Consider the following 27,939-nt stretch of genomic DNA (forward strand, 5'->3'; position numbering starts at 1 on the left):
GGAGGAGCTGCAGCCGGATCGCGGCGGCGGCGGCGGCTCCGGCGGAGCCCCCGAAGTTTGCGGTGCCGGCGGAGGGCGGCCCTCGTCGTTCAGTTCCCTCTGTCCCGCCGCTTCCCCAGCTCCCAGCGGGAGGGAAGGAGGGAACCGGCTCACCGGCAGGACGGGCCCCCAGCCCCGGCCCGGGACGGGGCGGGCCGGGCCGGGCCGGGCCGCGCCGCGATGAAGAAGCCGGACGGGAAGGTGGTGCTGCTGGGGGACATGAACGTGGGCAAGACCTCCCTGCTGCACCGCTACATGGAGAAGCGCTTCCAGGAGACGGTCAGCACCGTCGGCGGCGCCTTCTACCTCAAGCAGTGGGGGCCGTACAACATCTCCATCTGGGACACCGCAGGTGAGACCCCCGGCGAGGGGGTGGGGGGGTGTCCCGGTGTATCCCAGCCCCCCGGGCACTTGTGGGGTGTTTGTTTGCCGGCGGGCTGCCCCTCTTCTCCTCGTCCGGCGGCGGCGGCGCTCGCCCCTCCGCCCGCCTCGGTCCGGGGACTGCCCGCCGCCGCCGGCCGTGGTTCGGTCCCCGCGGCCCCGTGTTCTTCTTCTCCCCCACTTTTGGTTCGGCCCTGGTGTAAAAGCTGGTGGTTGGGGGGAGGCTGTGGCCGGGTGACCTCGCTCGGGACGGCTTCGCCTCTCCGAGGGCGCGGGAGATGGAGAGGAGAACCCCGGCCGGCACCGGGAAACCCTTCTCCCCGGGTGCCCGGCCCCTCAGCGCCTTTTATTTCGGTTCTGCTGTGAAGTCAGTCACTTAAAAGCAAATGGTTTGGCAGGAGAGCAGAGCCTGGAACGAAACACATCTTTGCCGGGCCAAGAAGGGGCCTTTGCAGCTGCTGATCTCTGGTATTTTGAGACCCGCTTTGCGAAAGGTGGATGCTCAGCAGAAGGTGGCCATGCCTTGTTGGCTTTGCTCTTGCCCGAGTAGGTGGGAGTCGGAGAGGTTACAACTTCTCTTCCTCGCTTCTTCCAGCGTGCTCTCTCCAATTGATGTCAGCTGGTGTCAGGCTCAGACTTTGGAAGGCAGGCACGCAGCTCATGGGCCCCTCAGACATGGCTTGCTCTCTCACCGCCGGGATAAGAGCCCACACATCAGGATTTAATGCTCAGGGAGCGTGGGCTGCGGGTGGTTTCTGTCAGGGATAGCAGTGAGGGATTGCCCAGCCAGCTGTCTTGTGGCCCGCAGCATCTCCGGGATGCAGGAGGGACCTCGGGTTGTGGTTTGGAGCCCTGGGGTGGAGAAGGTTGGGAGGGCACGGGCTGGAGAAGTGGTTTGTGGTGTTGGTCATATGACTAACTTGCTCTTGGTTATTAGGTCAGGAAGCTCTGCTCTGTCACACAGAGGGCTGGACTGCCCTGAAAAAAATGAGGTCTGTGAACATTCTTGCCTGTTAAGTTGGTCGTGGGAGAAATATCTTGTTCAATATTTGTGTTTTCACGTTTAGCTGAATTTTGTTAAAGTTTGTCAGGGGCGTTAATGAGGAATGCAGATCGTGTATTCTTGTGAAACTTGGGGAGCTACAGCATCGTGCAATATTCCAGTTTCCTCTTGGTGACGTTTAGGAGGGAAGTTCATTTGCTGTGTCACTTCATGTCACAATCTAGTCCAAAATGGCTTTTCCTGTGTCAGGAATAGAGAAGGAGGAAGGGGGAATGAAACTGCCAAAAAGTTATGCAGAAAAACTTTTTACAGGGAGGAGGAGATGTTTAAGAGCATTTCTTGATCTATTGCTATGATGAAAGTTCTTTACTGGTAGCTCTATTTTAAATACAGTTTCTATGTCCTTTGCAGATATATTTTTTTCTTAAATCTACTTTAGTTTTAGAATTGACATAATCTAGTGTGGGCAGTCTCCTGTGGACAATTGCTGCTTCTTTCTAGTACGCCAGGCCCATGTGGGTGATTTATGTGGGCTTTATTTCAACAGAAGAATTATCTTGATGAGATTGTTCTTTGGTAATTTCCCTTATGCCCTTCTGCTCTTTTTTTTTTTCTTCTTTTTCCTTTTTTAATCATATACTATAAAATAAGTCCCTCCCAGGCTTTGTCTTTTGGTTTTAGGGGCCTTCTTTTTCAGTTGTTTATACTTGTTGCAGTAGTTTCTTGTGTTAGTTGGGGATGGAGGTTCCAGCTCTACATGGGATCTGGAAAGCTCCAGAGGTGGTGCTCCATGTGCCAGGTGGTAACCCGTCTCGGAGCAACACAACCGTTCGGAGCTCATCTCCTTCCTAGCAGCTGGAGGCCCTCTGCACTCTGGACCTGCTCCTGCAGAACGATGGAAGTTGCCAAGTCCAGGCTTAGACTGTGGGCTCTGGTTTATTAACAGCTCTCATTAACCTTTTAAGAAATAACAGCTCCCAGGACACACATATGCTTTCTCCTGTCCTGATGAAGAAGGAAGGGACCCCGTGGACACTGCAGCTCTGTTGATGTGAAGTCAACAAGGGGATTTAAAAGCCTGCATTGTTTTTGTGTGGGGGTGGTTGGGTTTTTTTTATTATTTTTGTTTTGTGTGGATCTTATGCTTTGGCTGTCCACAACCTATCTGCCACAGTCCTTGGTCTGTGGCTCTTATCTCTCTGTGGTGTCACTGTCTTATCAGGTGTGTTCGAAGTAAGCTTGGAATTTTTGTAGTAAGGCAGAGTTTAAAATTTAGCTCATTTGTCTGTTTATTAACCTGACATTTCTTACTACTTAATTCCTGTGAGGCAGTTGCAAGGTCATCAGATACACATACGTTGTTTTCTCTAACTGTGTGTGTGTATATGTAGGGGAATCCAGAAAGAAAGACCATCCAGCAGATTAAAAATTCTTTAGCACGACAACATGACAAAAGTACGGTTCAATGTTTGCACTTGTGTTACCTGCCTAAATACTGAATGCCAGCTCAAGATGTCTGTCTTAGTACCCCAATAGTACTTTACAGGATCTGCAATGTAGCAATATGGAAGATCTGGCCTAGAAAATGAGAGGATGCTTGGCTGTAACTACTACACTAGTTCAGTATTCTAGTAAAATACACAATTATACAAGGTTAACTGGAATGCATGTTCTTTTAAAATTCTCTTAGTTTATGTTATATTTAATGTGTGAATGCATGTTGATTTTTGTTGTTGCTTATCAGCATTAGTTTGGGGACTGTTGTCTCCATAGGAGCCCCCTATATTTTACTTTCAGTTCAATTTGGACGGTTATTTACTATTCTGGTATGGGTTAGGCAGTTGGCTGTAACAGCCTTGATACACTGAAGCTTCATTCCTGTAACACAGAGTTTTGTTTTTACAAGATTAGACTTCAGTGATTGATGAGTATATCTGCAGTATCGGTGATGGATCAAAAGTTAATTATGCATGGATATTAGTAGTGCATCAGTTTAATTGTTAATCTTCTGAATTATTTAAAATATGTGTCATTTTCACTTACCACTTTGTTGATCTTGCATTACTTCTCACTCTGTTATTCAGAAAAATCTCACTTTTTTTTTTTTTTTTCAGAAAGAATTAAATCTACTTGCCAAAGTGCTTAAAATGTGTGTTTCTGTGTTGTTATCACTCAGTAAATCACAGAAGTGCATGCCTGACCTGTTCTACCAAGTTAGGTTTGAAGTGCAACTCGGTTATTCTTGGTAGGACTCTTCTCTTGGCTGTGCATTCACACTCCTCCTTATCTTGGAAAAGTCATCTACTTAGTCTAGTCTAAATCTTTCATGTTCTTATCTGCAAGTCTTGTAAAATGGGCCTGCAGAAGTTGTCAAGACTTGATTATTTTTTATGTAAATACAACAAATAGTTCAACATTTCCAGTCTTCCACTCTGATCGTTATGAGAGAAGTTATTTGGAAAATACATTCAACTCATGGAAACAAATGAACCACAGATGGAAGACTATTTGGAAGAAGTATCATATGCTTGCCATGCTTTTATGCTCTTTTTTTTTTTTCCCCCTAGCCATCTGCTTTGGACTGTTTCTCCATTGTCAGTGGCTTGGATAGATGGTCTTGTGTCTGACACAGCATGGCTGCTGTTGTATTCTTGGTGCAGAGAATTATTTATTTACTCCTTAGAATCTGATGCTACAAACTATATTTGCTTGTTTTCTGTTAAGGTCAGTTACTTCAAAGGAATTTAAAAACAAAAAAAGAAAGTGTAAACTATACAAAAAAAGGGAGCAACTGTAAATTTTAGCATATTTTAAAGGACTAGTCTGCTGGATGGAGGCCTGGTCTCTAAAGCATCTGCGTGTATGCTCTGAGACCTCCATAGTTGTATGTTTTGAAGTAGTATTTTTCTGAACCAAGGAAGGTGAGCAACACCATCAGCCAGAAGAACTTTACAGCCAGAACTTCACAGCTTTCTCATGTGAAAGGATTGGAGGTTGGAGACTCAGGATGTCAAAGCTATATATATGTATATGTGTGTGTGTGTGTATATATATATACACACACATATATCTATCTTCTAGGCAGTGTTGACAGCAACTGTGGAGTAAATCAAAACTTCCTGCCGGGTGTTGATGGCATGCAGCTCTGAGAGAGCTTGTGGCCTTTTATCTCAGGCAGTGCAAACATGTCCTGAAGTTCTGAGGGTCTTGGTCCTTTAAACATGGAATGCTAATCTGTGGTGGCTGCAGCTAACAATTTTGTGGGAGACTTTTGGATTTTCAGGCACATTTTCTGATGCCTTGATATTTTTAAAAGGAAAACCTTGTTTGTATGTTGGATTTTAGACTCTTTAAACTGACGTTTGTTCATCTGTTAAGCGGTGGCCTGGCAACAAGGCTTCTTCATTATTAGTGGTCATGTCCCCTGTGTTGCTGGCTTAGTATTAGAAGAGCCAACTGGTAAATTAATGACAGGTATTTAATAAAGTTCACTTCATGATGCTGTAAATGTATTTAAGAAAGAGGCTGGGTTTTGAACGTACCAACAGACAGTCATGTAGCGTTATAATGAGGAAACCTAAAGGTTAACTGGGAAAGCAAACTTCCCTTCTTTTCCTTCCTCTCATCTTGAGCTAGCTGTCTGCATGCAAGAACTGATTTGACTCTTTTCTTCTGTGAATATTGAGTTATCAGTTCATATTTTTACACCCTCCACCCCTTTACTTTGCACCTGCAGATTTTTGTTGGTGACTTTTCACTTGCCAGAGCTAGTAAGGACAGAGGAGATAAACATAGCCCGGAAAAATGCTTTTCTGTGGTGGGTCAACTGCAGTGTATCTGCATTGCCTACATCTCTGTCATTTCTTGTGACCGATTTGCTGATTGTGTGATGGATCGGTGCTGGTGAGCTTGTGTGAATTGCTCACAGTTTCTGATCTCTGATCGCCAGTGTTTTGTTGTCAGCAGTGCAAGCTGCTGCCTGGGCTGAGCTTTCTCGGGCTAGGTGTGAGTGTTCAGCTGGTCAGAAGTGTTAGCTTCCTCCCTCACTTAGTTAGGCTTTGAGGGTTTTGGGGTTTGGTTTTTTGTTGTGTGTTGGGTGGTTGTTGTTTTAATTTATTTGTCTGTGTTGATGTATACTTCCTCCTGCACATGTTTTTCTCCTGGAAAGGATCCAGCAAAGTTCTCAGAGAAGACTTGTGATGGGCTGACTCGGTCCTTTGCAGTATGAGATCAGCCCAGGTAGGCTGGTCTCCCTGCTGCCCTGGAGACAAACATTCCCCTGTGCCATGAACAATATATATATTGTGGGTAGGGAGAAAGCATGGTCCTCCATCATACTGAAACAGAACAAAGACAAGAGTAGGATTAAGTGATGTATTTTCCTCACAACTGAGCTCTGTTTGATATTCTCCTGGTTTTGACTTTTGGAAGTGGAGGACCAACACTGAGAAAAAAGAAGCTACAGATGAGATGGTTTGGTAGGTTAAGTCAAAGCCAAAGAGGACTCTTGAGGCATGTGGGAAAGTCTTTCCAAACCAAGTGAGAAGGTGACAGAGTAGCAGTTGGGGTTGGGTGTTGCTGAATGTGTGAGGAGCTATGTTTAACTGAGGAGGTCATTTGTGGAAGGGTTTAGAGGATATCGCCTCAGAAAGTGTCTTGGGCCTCAGGGATCATTTAGTGGGAAAGGGTGTTGAGCATGTAACTGTCAAGAGGCTGGAACTTAACAAGATATGAGATGGAGACCAGTGATGAGTAGTGTTCCTCAGGGGTTGGTACTAGGTCCAGTGCTGTTCAACATCTTTGTCGGAGACATGGACAATGGGATCTAGTGCACCTTCAGCAAGTTTGCTGATGACACCAAGCTGTGTGGCACGGTTGACATGCTGGAGGGAAGGGATGCCATCCAGAGCTGGACAGGCTTGAGAAGTGTGACTGTGCGAACCTCATGAAGTTCTACAAAGCCAAGTGCAAGGTCCTGCACCTGGGTCATGGCAATCCCAGGCACAAATACAGGTTGGGTGGAGAATGGATTGAGAGCAGCCCTGAGGAAAAGGACTTAGGGGGGGTATTGGTGGATGAAAAGCTCAACATGAGCTGGCAATGTGTGCTGGCAGCTCAGAAAGCCAACTGTATCCTTAGCTGTGTCAAAATGATCGTGGCCAGCAGGTCCAGGGAGGTGATTCTCCCCTTCTACTCAGCTCTGGTGAAACCCTACCTGGAGTACTGCATCCAGCTCTGGAGCCCCCAGCATGAGGGGCATGGACCTGTTGGAGTCCAGAGGAGGGCCATGAAGATGATCAGAGGGCTGGAGCACCTGTCCTGTGCAGACGGGCTAAGAGAGTTGGGATTGTTCAGCCTGGAGAAGAGACGGCTCCAGGGAGATCTTAGGCCTTCCAGTACCTAAAGATGGGAGGAAAGATGGGGAGGGACTCTTCTATCAGGGAGAGTAGTGATAGAATGAGGGATAACAGTTTTAAACTGAAAGAGGGTAGATTTAGATTAGATATTAGGAAGAGATTCGTTACTGTGAGAGTAATGAGGCACTGGAACAGGTTGCTCAGAGAGATGGTAGATTCCCCCTCTCTGGAATTGTTGAAGGCCAGGCTGGATGGGGCTTTGAGTAACTCGATCTTGTGGGAGATGTCCCTGCCCGTGGCTGGGGGGTTGGAACTTGACGATCTTTAAGGTCTCTTCCAACCCAAACCATTCTGTGATTTTATGGAAATTACAGAGAATAAAATGCCATAAATTTTTGCCAGTGAGTCACGGCTTTGGGGCCAGTTGGCTTTGATTTTTGGTTTTTGCCTTTGGGAAAATTATCCTGCAGAATATGGTGTTGGCCTCTGTATTAGTTTTTCATAACTATTGCATGTAAAACAATGACAGCAGAGGACCAGTGCCTCATCCACAAGCAGTGTGGCTTCCCTGGGATTACTGTGTACGGTTATAGTCCCTGCATCTTGAAAAGGAAATCTTAAGAGTGGAGGTTCAAAGGGACAGTATGGTTGAGCTGCTGAGAAAAATCTCCCATGTACGTGGAAGAACCCTCTGAAGAGAATTCGCTGTCAGTGAGCTCTGGGTCTAAAGCCTCTGCAGCAGGTTCAGAAATAGGAATAAAGATTTAGCTTTAGACCGTCCCTGAAAGGATGGTTTTATTGTTGTGCAACAGCACAGCAGGTTACTTTTTTCTGCAATGAATGTTTCCAAATAAGAGCAGAATAACTTGGGAAGTGACTGAAAATATGACGAAATAACGAATTGTCTGGAGAAAGTCCTGAAGGAAGTTCTATTTCCCATGTCCCACAACTTAAAAATACAATTCTACTCATGTAAAGTCAAAGGTAGCAAATTCACTGCAGGTGGAAGAAGATACTTTTGTATGCAAATGAAATAAAAATGTGGAAATACCTTGTCAGAGGGAATTGTGAAAAATACACATCAAAAAGAAACAGGAGACAAAACTCACTCACTTTGTTTATTCAGCTCCGGCAAACTTACTTTATTGAAGGAGAAATTTTGGTTTTTTGTTTTCCCTCTTGGGAAGGTAAGCTAATGGGGAAGGTAAGCTACTTCTTTGCTGTGAGCACTTGATGCCAGCCAAGATAAATGTCATGTATGAACCTCTGCAGTGACTTCTGTATTCCAGCCCCCACATTAAATCCCCGCTTTGCATGTGGTATTTAATAATAGCCTGCAAAGTGACTGCGCCGTCCCAGCCGAAGGGGGGAAACTACTTGATGGTTCAGTGAGACTCTCTCTAAATAGTATCCGTGACCTGAGGTCTGTGCCTGGCTAAAGCTGTCCAGTGCCATGCCACAGCATCGCAGCTTGATGGACATTAGCAACTTTGGGGTCCTCAGCAGCACCTCAGCTTCTGTAACAAAAGAGTTTTCTGATTTTAGCCTGGAGTGAGGCCTGAGTTTTAGAGTCGAGGGGTTAATATTGGATGGTGGAAGGGAGAACAAGAATGTATGTTTGTCTAGTCTTTGATGCATGGCCTCTGTTCTTGTTGTTCTGTGAAAATGTTGCTTCTCGGCTTTGGCTGATACAAATGATGGGCTGCCCAGGGAAGTGGTTGAGGCACCATCCCTGCAGGTTTTCAAAAGATGGGCTGACATAGCGCTTAGAGACATAGTTTAGTAATTTGGGGGGTTCTTTTGTATGGTTTTCTTTTGTTGTGGGTTTTTTTTTTTTTTTTCAATCAGAGTTAGGTTGATGGTTGGACTAGATGATCTTAAATGTCCCTTCCAACCTATGATTCAATTCTATGATTCTAATGAGTTTGTACAAGTCCTTGAATTGGTTGAATGTGTCTATTTTAAACTCATGTTTTAAAGCCCCAGATCCCAGATTGGAGCGATACTAATAATCTTCCTCATAAAGAGTTTGTGCCTTTGGCACTGCATCCTTTCTTCCCAGCTTACTGAAGGAAGAGGTGCGTTTTCCAGATATCTCTGTCAAAATTGACTCGACAGCTGAAAGGTTGGTTTAAGTGTTGACTGTCTGCTTTGTGACAATACTGAAAACGTATGAGAGAGGGAGGTGTGAACAAGAGAAATGGTTAGTCAAACAATGTAAATGCAATGGCAAAGCTGCTGACAAAAATTGCAGACATATGGAAATTCATCCACAGTAGATCAGGAGCAGGGGGGAGAAACTGTAGAAAATTTTGGAAGGAGGTCAAAGAACTGGATTATTCACTTCAGTAAAACAGGTTCTTGATGCCCTTTTGCACTCTTAAGTTTGAATTTTGTCTTTGTGAAATGTATGCCTGAACTGTCTAAAAAATTACCACTCTTTCAACAGCTTGAGCGTGAGGAGGAAAACATGGGGATGGGATGCATTTTCCCCGCTCCGTAGTTCCCTCTCTAGCTGAGTAAATAGTGTTGCGCAGAACAGCAAAAGGCTTCATTAGCTGTAACATAGAGATGACTGTGTACAAAGTAACTCATGTTGACACAGTTCTGGTTATTTCTGGGTACCAGGCACATACCGTAATGAAAAACAAATAGCTACTTAAAATTAGTATTGTGTGTTTAGGTGACTGAACTTGGACTGTCTGGGTTGTGATGTCTTTTTCTGTTGACTATGAAATGAATATTTACTCTTTCCTTTGGAAGGAAGGTGACAGCGGGTGCTTAAAATACAGGAACAGGGCAAGTAACTAGCTGTTAGCTGGGTGGTTTTACAGTCGCTTCTTTGAGTGCTCATGTATAGTGAGTATTTTTCTTGTTTCATCTCGCACACTGTGATGCACAAACGTCAAAGCACCTCATAGCCAGCTTCACAGTGCCCTGGCTGAGCTGCTCCTGATATTTAGGCTACTTCTAGTAACCTTACTTCACACTGCAATCACATCTTGTATCATAGAGGAGTTGTTTACTTCACTACAGTTATTGTCTGGCGTTGAAGCCACTAGCCATGTGAGCTTCCCAGAGATTTTTCCTGTGGCAGTGTTTCACTGGCTGAACCGAAGGTGAACTCGGTAATTCCTTGACTGAGTCACGTTGTACAATTTCAAAATAACCAAACAAGTAACCTTTGTTTGGGTCTCCATCCAGAAAGACACTTTGTCCGTGGTGGATTCATCTGGGCGCAATAGAAATTATAGAATGGAAAGAACAATTTTCTCTCCCAAGTCTGAATGATTTTCTTTCTTCCAGGTGAACACAAGGTAGAACATCCTGGGATTTATTTGATTAGAGGGCATAAAATTTGTGATAAATTCCTTTTTCTGCGCATGTCGTATTAACTATAACTTCATATGTAGTACTTGAAGATATGCTTAGGAAATGAGATTTGAACTTGGTGATTAAACTTAGCTTATGCAAGTGGTACTGCTGAGAAGAGAGGTGGTCAAAGGAAATGAGGATTTTTTGCTCTTAATTTGAATGAATACTCAATATAAGTAGTTTGCCATCTTTCACCACAGAAGATCCAGAATAGCATCCTTTAGGACAATCTATTCAATAAGCACACAAGATTTCCTAATCCTACTAACCTACCTGGGTGTGGAAAAAAACTAATCTAGAAAAGAACTACTTAACATTGTTTTTAAAGAGAGATAGATCATCAGACATGTTTTTGAATCTTCTGGTATGTCTTTCCATATGTATCTCTTAGGAAGCAGACTAGAATTGAAGTTGGCATTGCATGGGCCACCAAGGAGCTATTCATGGAAGAACTCTACTGATAGTCTAAAGACCTGTGTGAGCTTGAATTTATTAGTGTTTTCTAGATAAAGCAAAAAGAGGAAAGTGTGTATTTGAGCTTTTGACTTTTCACCAATTCCATTGGAGCAAAAATACATTTCAGTCTTGTTTGTAGTATGGTGGAAGCTTCATGTACAGGACTCCAGGAGAAGATACACTTAAATCTTTCAATACTCAAGCAGGATAATGTCTTATTATGAATTAAAGCTGCTGTGCTTTAGGTTCTTTCTGTCCTGCCCTTTCACAAATTCCTTTTTTGTTTTTGCTTTTTTCTGTCATGAAAATAACCCATCATATCCTCAGCTATACAGAATATCTCCTTTTTAATTTTTTTTTTTTTTTTCCCTGGGCTAGAGGTTAATGAATTGAAGATTGGAATAATTTTGTTGAATAGTGATTCAGCATCTGATATAGGTACTTTTCACTGTTTGCTCAGCCTTTCCTGTTGATCCACTGACATTTTTTCTTTAATCTGTTACGTGATTTGATATTCCTAGCCATTTTTTTGTACTCCAGGAAATTCATATAAAATGCAGAGAAAAGATGTTGTCCAGCCATCCAACTGTTTATACTTATATGCTTATGCTTAGTTTAAAAATAATGGTCTTCAGTACAGCTGAAGTATCAGAACGTTTTTGTTTTACATTCATGCAGCTGATGACTACTGGAATTTTTGGTCAAGTGTAATATTCAGCCATAGACTTTTAAATACTTGAGATTTTATTTTTCTCTTAATTATAACATTATCTGTAAAATGAAGGATAGCTTAGTTAGACCTTCTTCCTGGAAGAATACATTGACTAGAAATCCCAAAGAAACAGTTGGGGAGCTGGGCGAGAGAAATTCATGTGTAGTACACTTCATGAAGAATGTGAAGCAAAAGTTAGGTAGATTGAAATAGACTTCAAAACAAAATAAATGTCTAAATGCTGCTCATTGGCTGGGTAATAATTTCGCTACCCCAAGTCAACCAACTCTGATTTCTGCTCAAGCTCGTGTTGTGTTCCCAGTCCACTCAATGACCGCCATGTAAAAATACACGCATGTGATGATGTGCCCTGGTTGCAATGCTCTTCAGTTGAGCTTCTGCTTCCCTTTCCCCGAGGGGTTTGGGCTGAGTGACTTCCCTTTCTGGTTGTGCCGGTTACTGCAGCGATGGGACTGAGGCTTCATGCAGTTTAACGCCTTCTGTTGTGAAAGTCCTCAGAAGTTCAGTTTCTGTTCCTCATAGTGGGGTCTGTGATCTGGACCTTCAAATCTGTTGTTGCTCTCTTCTTAATTGTCGAACTGAGAAATAAGGCTCTTGGTTATATTTTAGAGGATTTTTTGTATATTATTTATTTGTTTCCATTCTCCAACTGTCATTTGCTCTCAAAAAACAAGTAAAGATTTTTGTTCATTCAGAAGAGGGAGAAATGATCAGAAACTTTAGCAGTTTATGGTTAAAAAAAACGGAAAGAAAAAGCCCTATCTAGTTACATCGTCATCTTCTAAGCTTCATAAAAGGGATCATCAAATCTTGTGGATTGCTGCAAGTGAGACTTGTGTATTTTAAACAAAACCAAAAAAGCCCCACTAGTATAACGAGGGATTTCTTTTTTTCCTCTAATACAGGCTGTTGCTTATTTAAAATTGCAAATCTCTAATTTTGTGAAACTGAAAATGTCTCAAACCGCTGGGGCCCTCCAACCCCCGCCAGTACAATGACTTCTAATTTTTATGAGGAGAAACAAACACCTCCTGTAAAACTGTTTTTAGGACATGAGATTTCCCTCCCGCAGCAGAGAGCTATATGTGTCACATTTATATTGTTTCCCTTATCTCCTTTCCTGTTTTAGCATTGTATGCTCTCTCCACATTGTCCTGCTCAACTTTTTTGTTTTTTTTTTTTTAACTTCAGGCCTTGGAAGCCCAATAGGAGTGGAATAGTTGGCATTTATCCTCTTTTTGAGTAGCAGAGCACTTTGTGACCAAGAGATGCTGCCTCATCATCTTAATTATGAAAGAAAAGGATGTAATGCATGTAAATCTGTAGGCAGTTCCCTTTTGGTAAGAAGCTTCCCCTCATGGCATGAGGGTTGAATGGGTAGACACTGGACTGTGGTAGCATCGCTCCTTGTAGCTTATTCTGCATAGAAAGTTGAGAATCAAACTGTTTATGGCTTTTAGTGGTACTCCCTTTGTGCCAGGATGGAGAAGTTAATGAGACGAGATCAATTTTTACCATGCCTGTGTTGTGGTTTTCATTTCTTTAATCCTCAAATTAATGCCTCTAAACAGTGAATACTAAATGTGCTCTTAATAGTGCAGGCAGACAAGCCAGAAGTGGAATTGAAAGGGAGAAGTGGTGCTGGAAATGTAAATGCCATGTGTTCATCTCAGCCAGTGCAAGTTCTGAAAACACAAGCCACGTGTCCTGTGATTAAAATTTCCTGAGTGAGGTGAGCAAGTTTGAGTATGCTCCTGTAAAACCCAGGTGGCTGCTGTATGTCTGGCATGGTCTCCTGCTTTGGGCACTCGCAGCCCACCGGATCACCAGAACTTCCTTCTGCTTTTGACCAACAGCAACTGCCCAAAGGTGACCCATGAAGAAGGCTTCAGCTGAATGAACCACTGGTGGTGGTTGGTAAGGAGTAGAAGCAATTATAATTTAGCCTCGAGAAAATTACAAGTGAATGAATTCCATGTGTTCTTAGTTGAGAAGCTGCCTACAAATGAACTGATGTTGAAACAAATCATAAAAATATCTGTCTATTGAGGGGGCCTAGATTTATGTCCCATGTTACTAATGTGAGTTTCTCTTCAAAAAAGAAAAAAGTACATTTTTAATTCAGTTTGCAAGATCTGTGGCTTTCTACCCATTCAGCAAGATTTTAATATTTTTTCAAATTACTAAGACGTTTGTTAAATTCATGGTATTTCCTCGCTCAAAAAGTAGTATGGTGCATTGCATTGGTTGACTTGCTATATATGTAGTTATCCTTCTGCCAAAAATCCTATGGGAAATTTTGTTTCTAAAAGAAAAGAAAAAAGTTGTAAAGAGATATGGAAGGCATAAGCAGAGTAGCTAATGAAGAAGTTGAAAAACCTAAGTAAACTTGAAACAGGAATAAAAATGAGGAAGCATTTCTTGTCTGTGAGGGAGCAGGCAGAGGTTGACTTGCTAACTCTTTGCCCAGGGCTGGCAGGAACGTCTGACCAGTGGTACCGTTTCAGAGTGCTTATTGAGATACATTTAGGAGGGCAATCTCAATTAACCTACCCCTCTCTGGATTTATTTATTTTATTCTATTTTTAAATCGCACACCTGTATCAATGTTTGCTTGGATGAATTGGAAGCCAAGTGAATTTGCCAGTTCCTTATTGAGCAATATGAAAGGTCCAACCAGTGTGGAGTGACCTCCTGGCTCCTTGATGCCAGTCAAATTGTGCTGAAATACACCCGACCACGCATTCCTGCCTGAGCTGAGGACCTCCTTCTCCATTTGAAGAGGAAACTTTGGGAGGGAGTATGGGCTTTGGAGATCTTTTGGAGTGACTCTGAAGAAAAGGGCTTGGCAACAGCCTCTGCTTAGCAACTGCATAGAGAAGTGGGCTCATCTGCAGTGCCTGTTCCCCTGTGGAAAAGGAATTGTAAATTTAAGGGAAAAGTATCACTTTTCAGGTACTGGAAAGAAAAACAAGCTGCTTTTTAGAGCTCATCCTGTGGAAAATGAATTGCTTTTCTGTAGGAGGGACTTCTCTTGGAGGAGATGGATTGGTATTTCAGTGGGCGTTAGGACCAAAAGGCTTCTTGCACAACCCAGAAGTGTCTTACGCAGGCGAGGTTGTTTTACAGCCCTAGCCTGTCACTGGCCTCTTTGTTACCCACCGCTGAGCAATATTTGACCGTCAAGCCCTGCTGCTGCAGTGAAGTGTTCAGTCCTATTGCTTCCCGCAGAACTCTTCCAAAGTAAATCTAAAGTTGGTTGGTTTTTGTTTTCTTTCTTTTTTTTTTTTTTCCCCTGATGGTTTGCTTCCAATCATATCTTTCCTGAAGAAGGTCATCTGCCAAATAACCGGTTCTTTTTTAAGTAGCAGTTAAAAATTGTCTTTTAAACGTAAAGCTTCAGAAGAATTTCGCATCAATGCTTAAATTTTACTTACATTCCAATTTCTAAATTATTTTTGCATTCCTGCTCCCTTATACTACAAGCATAGAGGAGCTTCATAACTATAACTCCTGAGCACTCTGCGATGTTTTCTTTTCCCATTAGAGATGGTGTTGATGCTAAATCTCAGCTGGAGTACTGGTGAAACATTTACTTGTAGACAGGATGATAACGTCCCGTAAACCTGACGGGCCCTTAGTTCTTTCACCAGACTTTAGAGTTTAGATAAAAAGTCTTCCTACCCAGCTGTGAGGTTGAAGAGGGAAATAGATAAATACCTGTGTCATTTTGTGTGGAGATACACTCAAGATACGCTTGCTGGATTGGCAGGGCTAAGGTCAATTCTGTTCTTCTTTTACAAGGCACTAGGCTTCCAGACAGCTGAAAAATATGTGAATTGCTTGAAGCTTCTGGGATTATTTCCACGTAAAAATAAACACAGTAGATAACTAAACAAAATAGGTGGTTTGAAAAAGGTAAGTCTTATTTAGCTAAGTGAAAATGTTATTCAGGTTTGTAGAGGGATCAATAGGATTCCTTAGCTGCAAATAGGGGTTTTTGGGGGGGTTTGGTGTTTTTTTTAATTTTTTAGGTCTAGCCTAAGTTTTTGTTGGCAAAAGCATAACAGGTAATGTGGTTAGGAGCTTTTTTCCTATGTAATGCTTTGTGTTACTAGGCATAATATGATTAACTTTAAAACTTTGGATAGAAAGCATATTGGCAGAGTAAAATTGTGTTTCTATAGGAACTTTGATTTTGAAGTTAAAATTCTTGCAAGTTTAGAAGCTTGAGAATAACTTCATTATTATAACGGTAAGCTCTGATTTATTCTTGCCAGCAAGAAAACTGGTTTTCTACTTATGCAACAGAATAGATCCCAGGTACTCTTTGTGTCCCAGAAAAGCTGAAACTAATTCATGGGCTTAATCTTGTAGATAATAGAGATCTTCTCTGATAGTATTTCTTCTTCTTTATATAGAGAATTGTGCAGCTCCTTTGTCTGGTGAAGACATTGCTGGTTATAGATACCATGAATATGCAATTAGTCCAAAGGCACTGAGTTTATAAGTTTCTTTATAAAAAAAAAATAATTGCAGCTAGAAATATGCAGACAAAGCAAATGCGTGAAGCTGCAAATGAAGAGAGACTAATGGTGTGGAGTGCTGGTAGCAGTTTAAACTAGATTCATTGGGGCAGTAATATGTAATTTGCAAGTCCATTGAGTTGGTAGTAGATGACATACTGAGTTCTTGGTACCTCGTGGTACCTATGAGCTATTCTGAAAAGTATACTGAGTGTTGGGAAGGATGAAAGTAGTGAAGAATGTAAGTAACCTCCTGGCTTTGGTGAGACTTTTACAGTCCTGGTTGTAGAATAATATGGGGAAAGGTTGGAGAAAAGAGCTACAAGTATGGTTAATGGTTTAGAGGAATCTGCCAGAGGCAAAGAGCCTGAATATGGAAAAAATGGTGATTTTTCTGTTTTAACAAGGAGGAGGTTAAGTCATAGAGGAATATCTTTTAGAGAGGAGAGTGGGGTTTTTCTGTTTTGGGGGTTGGGATTTTTGGGGGGGTGGGTGGTTTATTCTTTTCTTTTTTTCTGGGTTGGTTTTTTTTTTTTTTTTAAGAGGATGCATAATGAAGATGAAAGTCTATAAAAATTCAGAGTCTGGAAGCTGAAATGCAGCAAACTGATTTGTGGGATATTAACTTCACTTTCTTTGTTTGCTTTATAAAATACAAGTTCCTCCTCAGTCACAAGACGAAGGCTGAGCGAAATTCTATCGTCTTTGTTATGCAGGAGATCAGACTCAAATGAGGATTATGCTTCACCTCTGGCTTTGCTCTGTGAATTTTTATTATTTTTTTTTTCTCTCTTCTCTCCCTTGTTAACTTAATCTCCTCCTTCCCATGAGTGCATCTGATGGGTCTGTCTTTGGGAACCAGTAATGGAAGTCTTCAGTGTCAGTTAGGGAATGAAAATTGACAAAGTACTCTTCAGGACTGGATTAAAAAAGTTTCTGGGAATACTTAAGGTAATTCATGACTGAATAATACAGAATTTGACAAGATGACTGAGGGATGTTTATTGTAGTTGAGGTGGGTAGAACGTAGCTAGGCATCTGCTTTCAGTTTAGCTGCCTTCAGGAAGTGAAGCTTTTACTTAAAAGCATATTCTCCATAAACTATCACACCGTTAACTGTCAAAAAAAAAACCACCAACCAAAAAACCAAAAACCCCACAGCAAATTTTTGCCCATGTTTCAGTTTTGGCTTCTTTAAAGCCACCAACCAAAAAACCCCACAGCAAATTTTTGCCCATGTTTCAGTTTTGGCTTCTTTAAAGGTGTGCTACGAGTTCAGGCTATATGTCTTGTCAGCCGTTTCTTCAGCACATGAGAAAAATGTTGCAACTAGACATTTATTTTGGAGCTTTTACCAGCCTATGCCTAGAAAGATAACCTTTTTGGATGCTATGAAACAAAACCAGCTCCGGAGCAAAAATGCCCATTGTTTTCTGTTTTGCCACTTTTATTAAACAGGATTTTGTGTGTGCCCTTTTGCTGAAGAAAAACGTATGGCAACAAGCCATCATCTTCAGATAAAGCTCAGATGATCCTGTAGATCATTAACCATGTCTTACAGAGGTTGGCATGTGACATGCAGCACACCACGCCGACGTTATTCTTGCATAACTTCTCAGCGCTTTATTTGTCCTAACAATAAAAGCCCCATTTAAGTGAACTTCTGTGGAAGAATTGTTCTATGTGAATTGTACCAAAGTATAACTTTTGGAATGTTAATTGAATTGGTGTTTTAATAGCAATTAAGGAGTCGGTTGAAACTGCTTGACCTATTGGGAAAGTTCAAGTTTGACAAAGGAAAGCTGTCCTTGGAAAGGATGTGGGCATGAAGGGGGTTGGTCTTCCAGTCGGTCACGACTGTCTTGCACGAGTTGTGCTATAATTGCTCTGGGTGTATATAGCAAAAAAAAAAAAAAAAAGAAAAAAAGAAATACAGCCAAAACAGAATTATGACCACTTTTTACTGAGGAAAACCATAAAAGGAGAAGCAAATGAATAATAGTTGCTGCTGTCGTTTATTTTACCTGGCTGTTGACTTTCCTTTTGAAAAGGCTGTAAAGTAGGAATAAGCTTGACTCTGTAAAGAAATACAGAGAGCATTACTATTAGCAAAGTTATTAATCCTTTTAAGGGAAGGCTTATCTTTCAGAAGGTAGGTGAAGTGGCTAGAATTTTAGGGCAAAATCTTTTAGCTCCTTCGTATCTGTTTGTCCCTGCTGAAACATGTCCTGCAAACCTTATATGTTATGGCAGTTATTTTTAGTTTAGTTATTATATTTAAAGGGGAGGGGAAGGAAGTAGGCTAAAAGAAATATGGATATAGCTTTTTCTTTTCATTAAATGTATTACTATTCTTAGGTGTAGAGTGTAGTCCATTTCCAGTAACTAAACACCCACTTTTTCTGTATTTTAGGTGCCTTCTAGTGATTCTTTTTGTTTGTAAAGAGTCCACATTGATTCATTTCCCAGCCATACTGGTGGTGATTGCAACTCAAAAAATGGCATTCATACACTGCCCTTTTATTAGAACAGGCAAAAAGAGCAAAACCGCACAGAGGATACAGAGTGTGGTGGTATTCATGTGGTTTTTTTTCTTTCTTTTTTTTTTTTTTCTCTCTCTAGTTTGTCTTTATGCTCTCTAAAAACTGACTCTTCTTCTTTCTCTGTCCTGCTTTCTATATCTGTTTCCATGTCTGTGGGAGTTGTGGGTTTGTTTTTTGTTTGGTGGTTTTGTTTTTTTTTAATATAGTAGGGGTTAGAAATACATGATTTGTGGTTTTAGTGCCCTTAACTAAAGCTAGAATAAGAGTCAGTTGTTTTTCTTAAGGCACGCTGGTAGTTGCTGGTGTAGACTAGCCTTCCAGGGGGTAGTTGTATTCTCTTGGCAGAATGTTAATAGCTAATTTAGATGCCCAAAACGGTGTTGGTTTTGTTATGCAAAGGAATGGAAATAAAGGATGAGTTTCATTTTTTCCCTTGTATATTACATTGGAACAGAATCACCAGTAATAGGCTTTGATGCTAATCATCCCATTCCGTTTTTCCTGAATGTTATCATAACTTCTCTTTTTCCATGGAGAATGTATTAATATCTGTTAAATAAGTTTGTAAGGAACAAGTGGTTATCCTCTAAAGATAAAAGATAAGGTTTATGCTAAGTTTTAAAATTGTGTTTAAGAATTAGTCCTTTCAAATAGCTCTTCAGTTATTCATTGCCATGTATTTTTCCCCATTTTTGATTTCTATCAAAATTTAGGTTCCCTAATACCACAGTTCACATAGATTTTGGGATGTTTTTTATCCCAGGCACTGCTGGACTACTGATGGTATTTTAGTAGACTTCTAAAAAAAAAAAAGTAAAATTCTTTAATATTTTTATTTACACAGAATGATGCAGCTGAATCTCTCATGATAAAATCCACACTGTGGTAACATAGCTATTACATTTTGTAGTGCTAAGGCATTTCCTATTTCATCAAAACCCTTCTCTGCCTCCAGTTAGATAACTAGTTGTATTTACTCAGGTAACTTATCAGGCTGTTCAGACAAAATCAGGTCTATTAGATTGAATGTTTTAATACTTGGTAGAATTCTAGCCTCTAGTTTGTATACGATTTCTGTATATGAATTCAGCAGGGACTAGATTATAGCCACATAATATAATGGCACTTCCAGATGAGGAAAATAACGTTACACTCCTCCTGTATAACAGCGCACTGAGCTCTTGAGATCTGCCTTTTATTCAAATGTCATGGAGCTGAAAGTATTAGAAAGCATCTTCTGCTTCACTGTTTGCAGTTCACAAGGCTTTCTCATCTGTGGCAGACAGTTCAGCAACATCGTTGGTTCCTTTGAGTCTGGGACTTGACTCCATTTGAATATTGTGATCTTTTTTTGTTGTAGAAGATATTTGTAGCACTTGAAACAAATGTCATGAGTGTATTTGCCTTCTTGAATGCCAGCCTCTAGGGGAGGAGGAGAAGAGCTCGTGTAGTATATTTCCTTTATCTATATAAAAGCAGCAGATAAAAGCCTAAATGCTGTCAGACTTGGATCTTAGTAACTTTGGACATGAGCTTGTGAACAACCTCTATGATATAGAGTGTGTGTGTGGGTTGGTGAGGAGAAGGAACCATGCATGCAACATCATGGTACTTCTGTGTTTTTCTCTTTTAAATTGGAGTGAAAAGAAAGCTCTACAGACTGAAGTTGTGTTAATTGTTTCTATTTATTGTAGAAGTGTTTTTGAATAACTCCCGTTTTCTGAGACCAGATCTGAGGGGATTTCAGTAATTCATAATTCACAGATATCAATTCTGTAGTGGGTAAGTTCTAGTCTTTCCTGCCATGGATTTTTATGTCCAAGTGAAACAGTCGTTAGTGGGGGTGTGATAGTATGATAATTAAAGCTGACTGAAGGACAGGGGTTAGTTTGATCATGATTTCTTGTCTTGCCAAAGTGAGAAGTGAATGGTAACTCCTGGTCACGTGGCTTTCCTGCTCACACTGAGCTGCAGTTTTGCAGAAGGAGCTTTAAAACCCCAAACCGATTCCCATTTGTAGAGTGGGGATGTTTGTGGTGTCTTGGGAATGCCAGTCTCCTTCAGAACTCAATGTATTTGTTCATTAGGTCAAAATTACATAGATGTAAGGGAAGAGATGGTGTCTCTTGCCATTTTAAATTTTATTGTGAGACAGAAATACTTGGTGATAAGTTGTGTTTAGAAATGTAGTAGTCTTGTCCCAGTCATGTATTATATCGAGCCCACTTTCTTGACTGACTTTTTTTGATGTTTTTGCTTTGGAGAGCTATATTAAAGAATTTTCCTTTGTTCATTGTTCACTTAACCTATGTGGCTGTTATTTTCTTCTTCCATGTGTGGCTCTTTCTACTTTAAAACATGAAAGTGAAGCCCTTTGGGCATTAAGATCTGTACTTTCCTATGTTTATGTTATGTTTTACTTTGGCTAAGACGTCCGTATCTAATTTTAATAACTTAAATAGAAGCTCCTGAAATAGGGCACAGTTCATGTGAAACATTCAGGCCTTGAATGTTGATTCTTATCTAAGTAATGAGTGTAAACAAAATAAATGTCATCTTGATTTTTAGTAGAGCTAGAGGCCTGTTGCATTCTGAAACGTCAATCTGTGCAAGTATATTCTGTAATGTGATTGTGAATGTATAATTCTAGGTGAAGGTGGAGCTGAAATGAATTTTCCAGTTGCTCAACTGTAATTATTTTGATGGCTGGGTTTTTTGGGGGGTTTGTGGTGGTTTTTGGTGTTGAATTTTGGTTTCAGTTGGTTTCTTTACCGCCCCTTTCTCCCCTCAAGAATTTTATTCTATGGGGAAATTTGTCTTAGAGGAAAAACAAATGCTGGCTTTTTTTTCTAAAGGATTGGGAAATCATGTATTCAGACAGCTCCTGGATATATAAAGCAGTGGAGGGCTCAATTTTTCTGACTCATTTGTTTCCACTAATTCCTACTTATGTCCTTCGTGTTAATCCTTTGGGATGGGGAGCTTTATTTTTATCCCCAAGTAACCACAGGCATAGTCTGGTTCTAATAAAGCTCCTTACTTCAAGGGAAATGTGATAAAGCCACCTGGAAGAAATAAATATCAATCTTGAACAAGGTAATGAAGAACTCTGACTTTATCAGTGTCAAAACTTTACAGCCTGACTCACATGTGGGCAGGGGAATTTTCTGGAAACCTTCAGGAACCTTTATTGTTTGTTCTTTGATAGTCAGGATGCATCTCGGTGTATGTGCACAAACAAAAATCTCAGTTCCTAGCAAAATTGTTTCCCCTAATGTCCTTTAAAAGGTCACAACTTTACTGCTTTGTCTGCAAACAGAAGGAAATGCTGTTGCATAAAAAGGGGCTTCTTTCTCTGCTCTTGTGATCATGTGGATGTTTCTGCTGAGGTAACTCAGGAGCATCAGAGTCACCCTGTGAACCTTTGCCCACTGAAGCTGAATCCTCAACTCTCATTTCTTTCTAATACTGATTTTGGCGCTGTGTCATGGGTTTCATACTTTCTCTTTTCTTTCCTGTTTTGGCTATTTCCTTAGGGCACAGTTCCTATCTCTCTTCATGTATGCTCAAGTTCAGACTATCTTACAAAGGAGACAGAATTTGAAAGGCAAAATCTAGCTGATACCTTGTGTTTGTGCTAATTCCTCTCTACTCTTCAGATTCCAATCCCGCTTAAATTGCAGTGAAAATCCTTGGAAGATACTGGTTCATGGACTGAGAACTTCCTGGAAAATTTTGGACTCCTGTTGATTTTTAATGCAATGTTGGTGTGCTTCTAAAAGCTCACCTTCAGGTGCTTTCCCACACTACATATTCACTTTAGGAACTCAGAATTTAGGACCCCATTCAAACTGTGGTATTAAAGTGACAACAGAACTTTTTTTCGGTACTTTCTGGAGGACTTTTTTAGCTCTTTAATATTTGTGGTGTTTTATTCCCTCAAGACTTAAAGTAACAGCCTGTTTTGCATTCTTGTAAGTGCTCAATACTGAGAGATTAAAAACTTGTTCTTCCGGCAGAAGATTTCTTGAAAGAGTGTGTGTGGGATGTTATGCTACTTAAGAAGACGTGATGAAAGCCTTTGAAGAGGTGGTAGGTAAGGAACATTCAAATCTGGCTGGAAGAAATCTTTTGGTCTCATAAACATCAACAGCAACTTCATGGGCTACTTTGGATACCACCCCCAGGGATGGCAGGCAGAAGGAGAGCTCCAAGAAGGAGACCGGGGCAGCCACTAGCACTGTTGCTGTCAGTGGGTCCCACAGCTGGGAGCTGGGAAGGAAAGGGGATGCTCGGTCATGGGCTGTGGTCACATCCAGAGAGATCGTTCACGTGAGCTGCTGCCTTCCATCTGAGGTCGGGGTGCTGTAGGAGGCTGGCTAGACCAAAGCCTAGGCCTTCAGTTCAAGTCTCAGCACGCTTTAATTCTAGCCTTGCTTCTTTTTCAGGCTTGGCCTCTTGCAAGGTCTACTTTTCTCTTCTTTCTCCCTTGGGAATTTTATGATATTGAGGTCTATTTGGCTCAAAATTCTTTGATTTTTTTTTTTTTTATGACAACCGTCATATGACTCTCAAAATGCTTGGTGGCTGAGCTACTCCTGAGTGGGTGATGTCTCTAGCAGGGCTTCATATACTTGCTGGAAGAGCCTGCAGGTAGTGGTATGGCCATAGGGTTGTCGAACTGCTGTAAATGAGGCAAAACATAAAGATGAAAAGAAAAATGGAAATTAGGTTTTGATTGCTTGGCATTAAGAAATTTCCCTAATGTTGTAGCTTTGTGGTTGATTTGGTTCTTCTTGCAATTCCTTTGGTTGCAAATCATTTTTTCTGCCACTTTTCCCTGTTACCTTTATTTCTTGAAAGGGTGAAATTGGTTAATTCTTGGATTCAGGGTTTACCGTTTAATTTAGCTAACTGTGTAAAAAGGTACATGGCTGTAGTGGGACCAGATGGATCCAGAGAAAGCTATAGCTGGCCATAAGAAGGGACTGACTGTTCTCATGCAAGAAGATTTTTACTGTAATACTGATATTTTTTTGCCTGACACCTTGGGGAGAGATAAGGTATTAGTTTAAATACTTCGCGTGGTTTTAGGGGTTTTTCCACATCTAGGTTTGTTCCAGCCCTTGAGTGCCAGAAGTGGTCTGTACAAGGAAACTGTGCTGCAAAAATAAATCGTGCATTTTTTTTTTCTGCATGTAGATTGTGCTGTGTGGGTGAGTGAGAGAGACTATCCATAATTCCTCTGACATAATTAATCCCTTATGCAAGGTAAATTCTTCTTACTGTTTCTTTCCCCTTTTCAACAATATATTAGTTGTAGAAGTAGGCAGTTTGTAGTTAGAGTATAAAAATGTCATGGTTTATATTATGGTCATGGTTTATATTATATTATGCTGTGCAAGATTTGATTAGCATAGAAATTCCGTAAAACAAGTAATAGTATTGTTCTAGTACTCGTTTGCCGCAGCAAATGATTTTGGGGGCTGGATTTTATGGCTTAGGCATCTGAAGGAGGAGAATGGGGGAGGATGTATGTTCCATTGTGGTCTGGAAACCACAGTATAATCAGGATTCGGATGAAAACAAAGTAGGTCACAGCACAAACTTCTACTGAAAAATCGGAGACTTCTTAAAACTCGCTTGCAGTGCAGCTGAAAACACAACTTTGAACATGAGATTGGAGGAAAAAGTGTAAAAGCACTGACCTCCTCCTTCCCTTACACCCCAATCTCCCTTGCCCTTACCCAGCATACCTAAACAAGGGCATATCCTATTTTTTTTTCTCCTTTTTTTTCTGCCTTCAGGTCACTGGTTCAAAAAATGTAGTTTGCTAGAGGAGAACAAAGCAGAGGTTATACAAAATTGCACAGAAGCAATTCTCCATAAACTTTGCCTAATGCTTTTCTGAACTCCATGCATTGAACTTTTGACCTCTGCGAGGTCTGTAACACTGCCAATTATTCACTGTGTAGGAAAGTATTTAAACTACACACATGATTTTTTTGATGTGAAATAGTAATTTTCTGTGTTATGAGAAAGTTACCCGGGAATAACTATTTACTCTTTCTCAGTAATAGGCCTGAATTTATAGACATCTGTTTATACCCTTTTTTTTTTTTCAGTCATTCCCCAACCTGAGAGATCCAACCAGTTTTCCTCATGCAAAAGGTTTGCATGCTTCTGTGCATCCTCACCAGCTTCCCTTTGTACCTCTTTATAGTGTACTCTGCACCTCTTCTTCAAACCTGTTTCTCTGGCAGTTACAGGAATTTCACTCAGTGTTAGAGGTTTGGTGAGCTTTGGATTTCATGTTCTAGCTCGGTGTTTTCCAGTTTTGTTTTGCTGATAACAGTGAACACTGTGTCTCTCTCTTCTGGCCACCATGGAGTAGCGTCCTGAAGTTTGTCAAAGGACTTACTACAGCGACTCAAAGATCTATTTTAAGTTCTATTTCAAATGGAAATAGGCTCTAAGTTACTTTCACAGTGTGTATGATTGTGTGCAAATGTGTTTTCCCAATATACACAGACCCATATTTTTCAGCATGAATATCTTCTGCCTTTCCTATTCCACAGTCACTTACAAGGATCTCATGATGCTGTAAACTCATAGTGACCAGTAACTTTGTGCAGAAAATTAAAGTAACCAGATCATAGAATCATGTGGGGTTGGAAGGGACCTCTGGAGATCATCAAGTCCACCCACCCCACTGAAGTGGGTCTACCTAGAGCAGGTTGCACAGGATCTTGTCCAGGCAGTTTTTGAATGTCTCCAGAGAAGGGGACTCCAACACCTCTCTGGGCAGCCTCTACCCCTCTCACAGTAAAGAAGTTCCTCCTCATGTTTAGGTGGAACTTCTTATACTCAAGTTTGTGCCCATTTCCTCTTTGTGCCCATTTTCCATCACTTCCAGATTTTCTAGAAGTGGAGGCTCTGTGCAAAGAGACTGCGAAAAGAGTTGATAAATGATGATGAGCATAGTTGGCTCTTTTTTCTTTCTTTTTATTTTCTGTGTTCGTTCACATTTCTGTTCTGTAGTGACCTATGGCTGATTCTGGCTGGTTGAAATCTAGTGTGTTTTGGCTTTTTTTCTCGATTGATTTTGGGGAGTAACAGGAATATGCTACAGCAAATTCTACGTGTAGGAGATATTTGGGAAAAGTTGCAGTTCTCAATAGGAAAGGACAACCTCTGCCTCGTTTCTCTTAGTTCCTTTACAATTTCCAAAGAACATTGTTTGCTTCCTAGAACTTAAAGAAGAGTCAGTTTTGTTTTGTCTTTCAAGAAATGGATTGGAAGGAGGCCATTGAGGCTTAGCTACAAGTGCTGGTAGATAATTGCTGAACGATGAGGAGAAAGAAATGTTGTTGGTTATTGAGTGATGGTCAGGGCAACCTAAAAGATAAATTACTGTTAAAAGGTAGTTAGGGTTCTCTGTATTGTGTGTTTAATACTCTAAAAAAAAAAAAAGTGAGTACTTGGGGTGGGACATATCAATACAGGCTATTCACTGAAAGGGCTGTCAAGCTGTGGAACAAGCTGCCCAGGGAAGTGGTGAAATCGCCATCCCTGGACGTTTCTAAAAGATGGGTAGATGTGGTGCTGAGGGACATGGTTTAGTGATGATTTTGTCAGTCTTAGGTTGATGGCTGGATTTGGTGATCTAAAAGGTCCCTTCTAACCTAGACAATTCTATGATTCTATATACAGCAGCATTAAAGACAAGTCTTTTCTGTAAAGGCAGTGTACCTGAGAACTGTGGGCATGCAGCGTAGGACTAAATTGCTTACAAAATCCTTCAAAACTCAGGAAGAAGTGGATTATTGACTTTGATCCAGACTTCTGAACTGGTCATACTTGAGAGTGCATGCTGAATTTATAGGAGTAATAAGTTCTAGCAGAATTTGAAAAGGTAGAACTTATTTTTTGTTTATAAATGGTTAAATGGGTGGAATGGGCCACCTGTGGATGCAAGTAGGGTAGTTGTTAATGTGGGATAAATAAACTAGTATGCCATTTAATGAAAAAATAAACTTTTTTTGGCTTGCTGCAGCTATGAGTGCTGTGTCGTACTTGCTTGGTCACTGGTCTGTGCAGATTCCCTCCTCTGAAATCGAGCAAGTGGTAGACATCTGAGCTGTTCTGGGGCACTGTTGCAATCTGTAGGAAAAGCAGAAGGAAAAAAAACCTGAAAATACTACAAATAGCACATTTTTACCTTCCCTGCTCCTTCTAAACTTGTGAAACTGGCGTAAAATTCCTTAAACCCTTGGACTCGGTTAATAATGTAGCTTCCAGCCCGCTAACTTTTTGTTGTGTTTAAACCTTTGCCAGGGCGGGAGCAGTTTCATGGCCTGGGGTCTATGTACTGCAGAGGAGCAGCTGCTGTGATCCTCACGTATGATGTGAACAGCCTCCAGAGCCTGACAGAGCTGGAAGAGAGATTCTTGGCGCTGACGGACAGCGCGAGCGCCGACTGCATTTTTGCTATTGTTGGAAATAAAGTTGACCTCACCGATGACTGTGCTTTACCACCGGACGAAAATAGACCGGAGAAGTCCGCTGCCAGCTGTGGCTCCAAGGTGCGAAAACAAGTCCGTGCAGAGGATGCCATCGCTCTCTATAAAAAGATACTGAAATACAAAATGCTGGATGAGAAGGACGTTCCGGCAGCTGAGAAGATGTGCTTTGAGACCAGTGCGAAAACAGGATACAAGGTGGACTACCTCTTTGAAACTGTGTTCGAGATGGTTGTCCCCATAATCGTACGGCAGAAAGCAGAAGGGCCACCCCAAACTGTAGATATTACTGACTACAAGCCAGCAAAAAGGACAAAATCTGGTTGTTGTGCCTGAACTGTTTACATAACATAAGAAAAGGGGAGGGATTTTTTTGCTCCCGCAAACTGAGGAATAAGAAGTGCTTGCAGTTCACCAGAAAGAAAAAAGTCGAAGAATAAATAGATGAAATGGTGTACGTGGAAAAAAACAAATTTTGTGATCATGAAAAGTTTCTGGGAAGCTCTGTGTATGAAAAGTGGGAATGTGAGTGAAGTTGTGGAGGAAGACCTGCCAGTTTCTGAAGACAAATGGTGTGTTAGCACAATTGGTAGTGACAATCTGAACGGTTTTGAAGGAGTCTGATTTTTTAATGACTCACCATTTCATGTTGCATGTAAATGATCTATTTGTGTACTCTCGACAGCCTTTACATGATTATCGTCTTTCCCCTTGTGATTCTAACTTTGGAAGATTGAACACATGGTACTTTTTTACTCTTAAAAGAAAAAAAAAAAGAAAATCCAGGTATAATTTATATTTGTAGCAAATAATTCAATTACAGTCTTTTTATGTCAGATATGACAGTGTAAGATTCAGAAGCTGTACTATTAAAATAATTGTGAATATGTACTGTTCATTTGGAGACTTTATTCATGTGAATCCTTCTTCCATAGTGGGCTTTCATGTACTAACAGGCAGTGTGTCACAGCTCTTCCTGCCCTAATTATAAGTTGCAGGAGGAA

At 41.0% G+C, this 27,939-nt stretch overlaps 1 protein-coding gene across 1 annotated transcript; it reads left to right on the forward strand.

Annotated features, from left to right (window-relative positions):
- RAB20 (RAB20, member RAS oncogene family) lies at positions 1-27,939 on the forward strand. Its single transcript, XM_014944117.1, has 2 exons — positions 1-391; positions 26,751-27,939. Exons 1-2 carry the CDS (start codon positions 220-222, stop codon positions 27,269-27,271), a joined length of 693 nt encoding a protein of 230 aa, XP_014799603.1. The 5' UTR covers positions 1-219; the 3' UTR covers positions 27,272-27,939.

The sequence above is a fragment of the Calidris pugnax genome, unplaced genomic scaffold, assembly GCF_001431845.1.
Source record: "Calidris pugnax isolate Ruff unplaced genomic scaffold, ASM143184v1 scaffold69, whole genome shotgun sequence".
NCBI lineage: Eukaryota > Metazoa > Chordata > Aves > Charadriiformes > Scolopacidae > Calidris > Calidris pugnax.

Excerpts from the sequence above, each read along its gene's own strand:
- RAB20 (XM_014944117.1), top strand. The coding sequence starts at position 220 with ATGAAGAAGCCGGACGGGAAGGTGGTGCTGCTGGGGGACATGAACGTG. Across the intron at positions 392-26,750 it reads CTCCATCTGGGACACCGCAG|GGCGGGAGCAGTTTCATGGC; the intron begins GTGAGACCCCCG and ends AACCTTTGCCAG.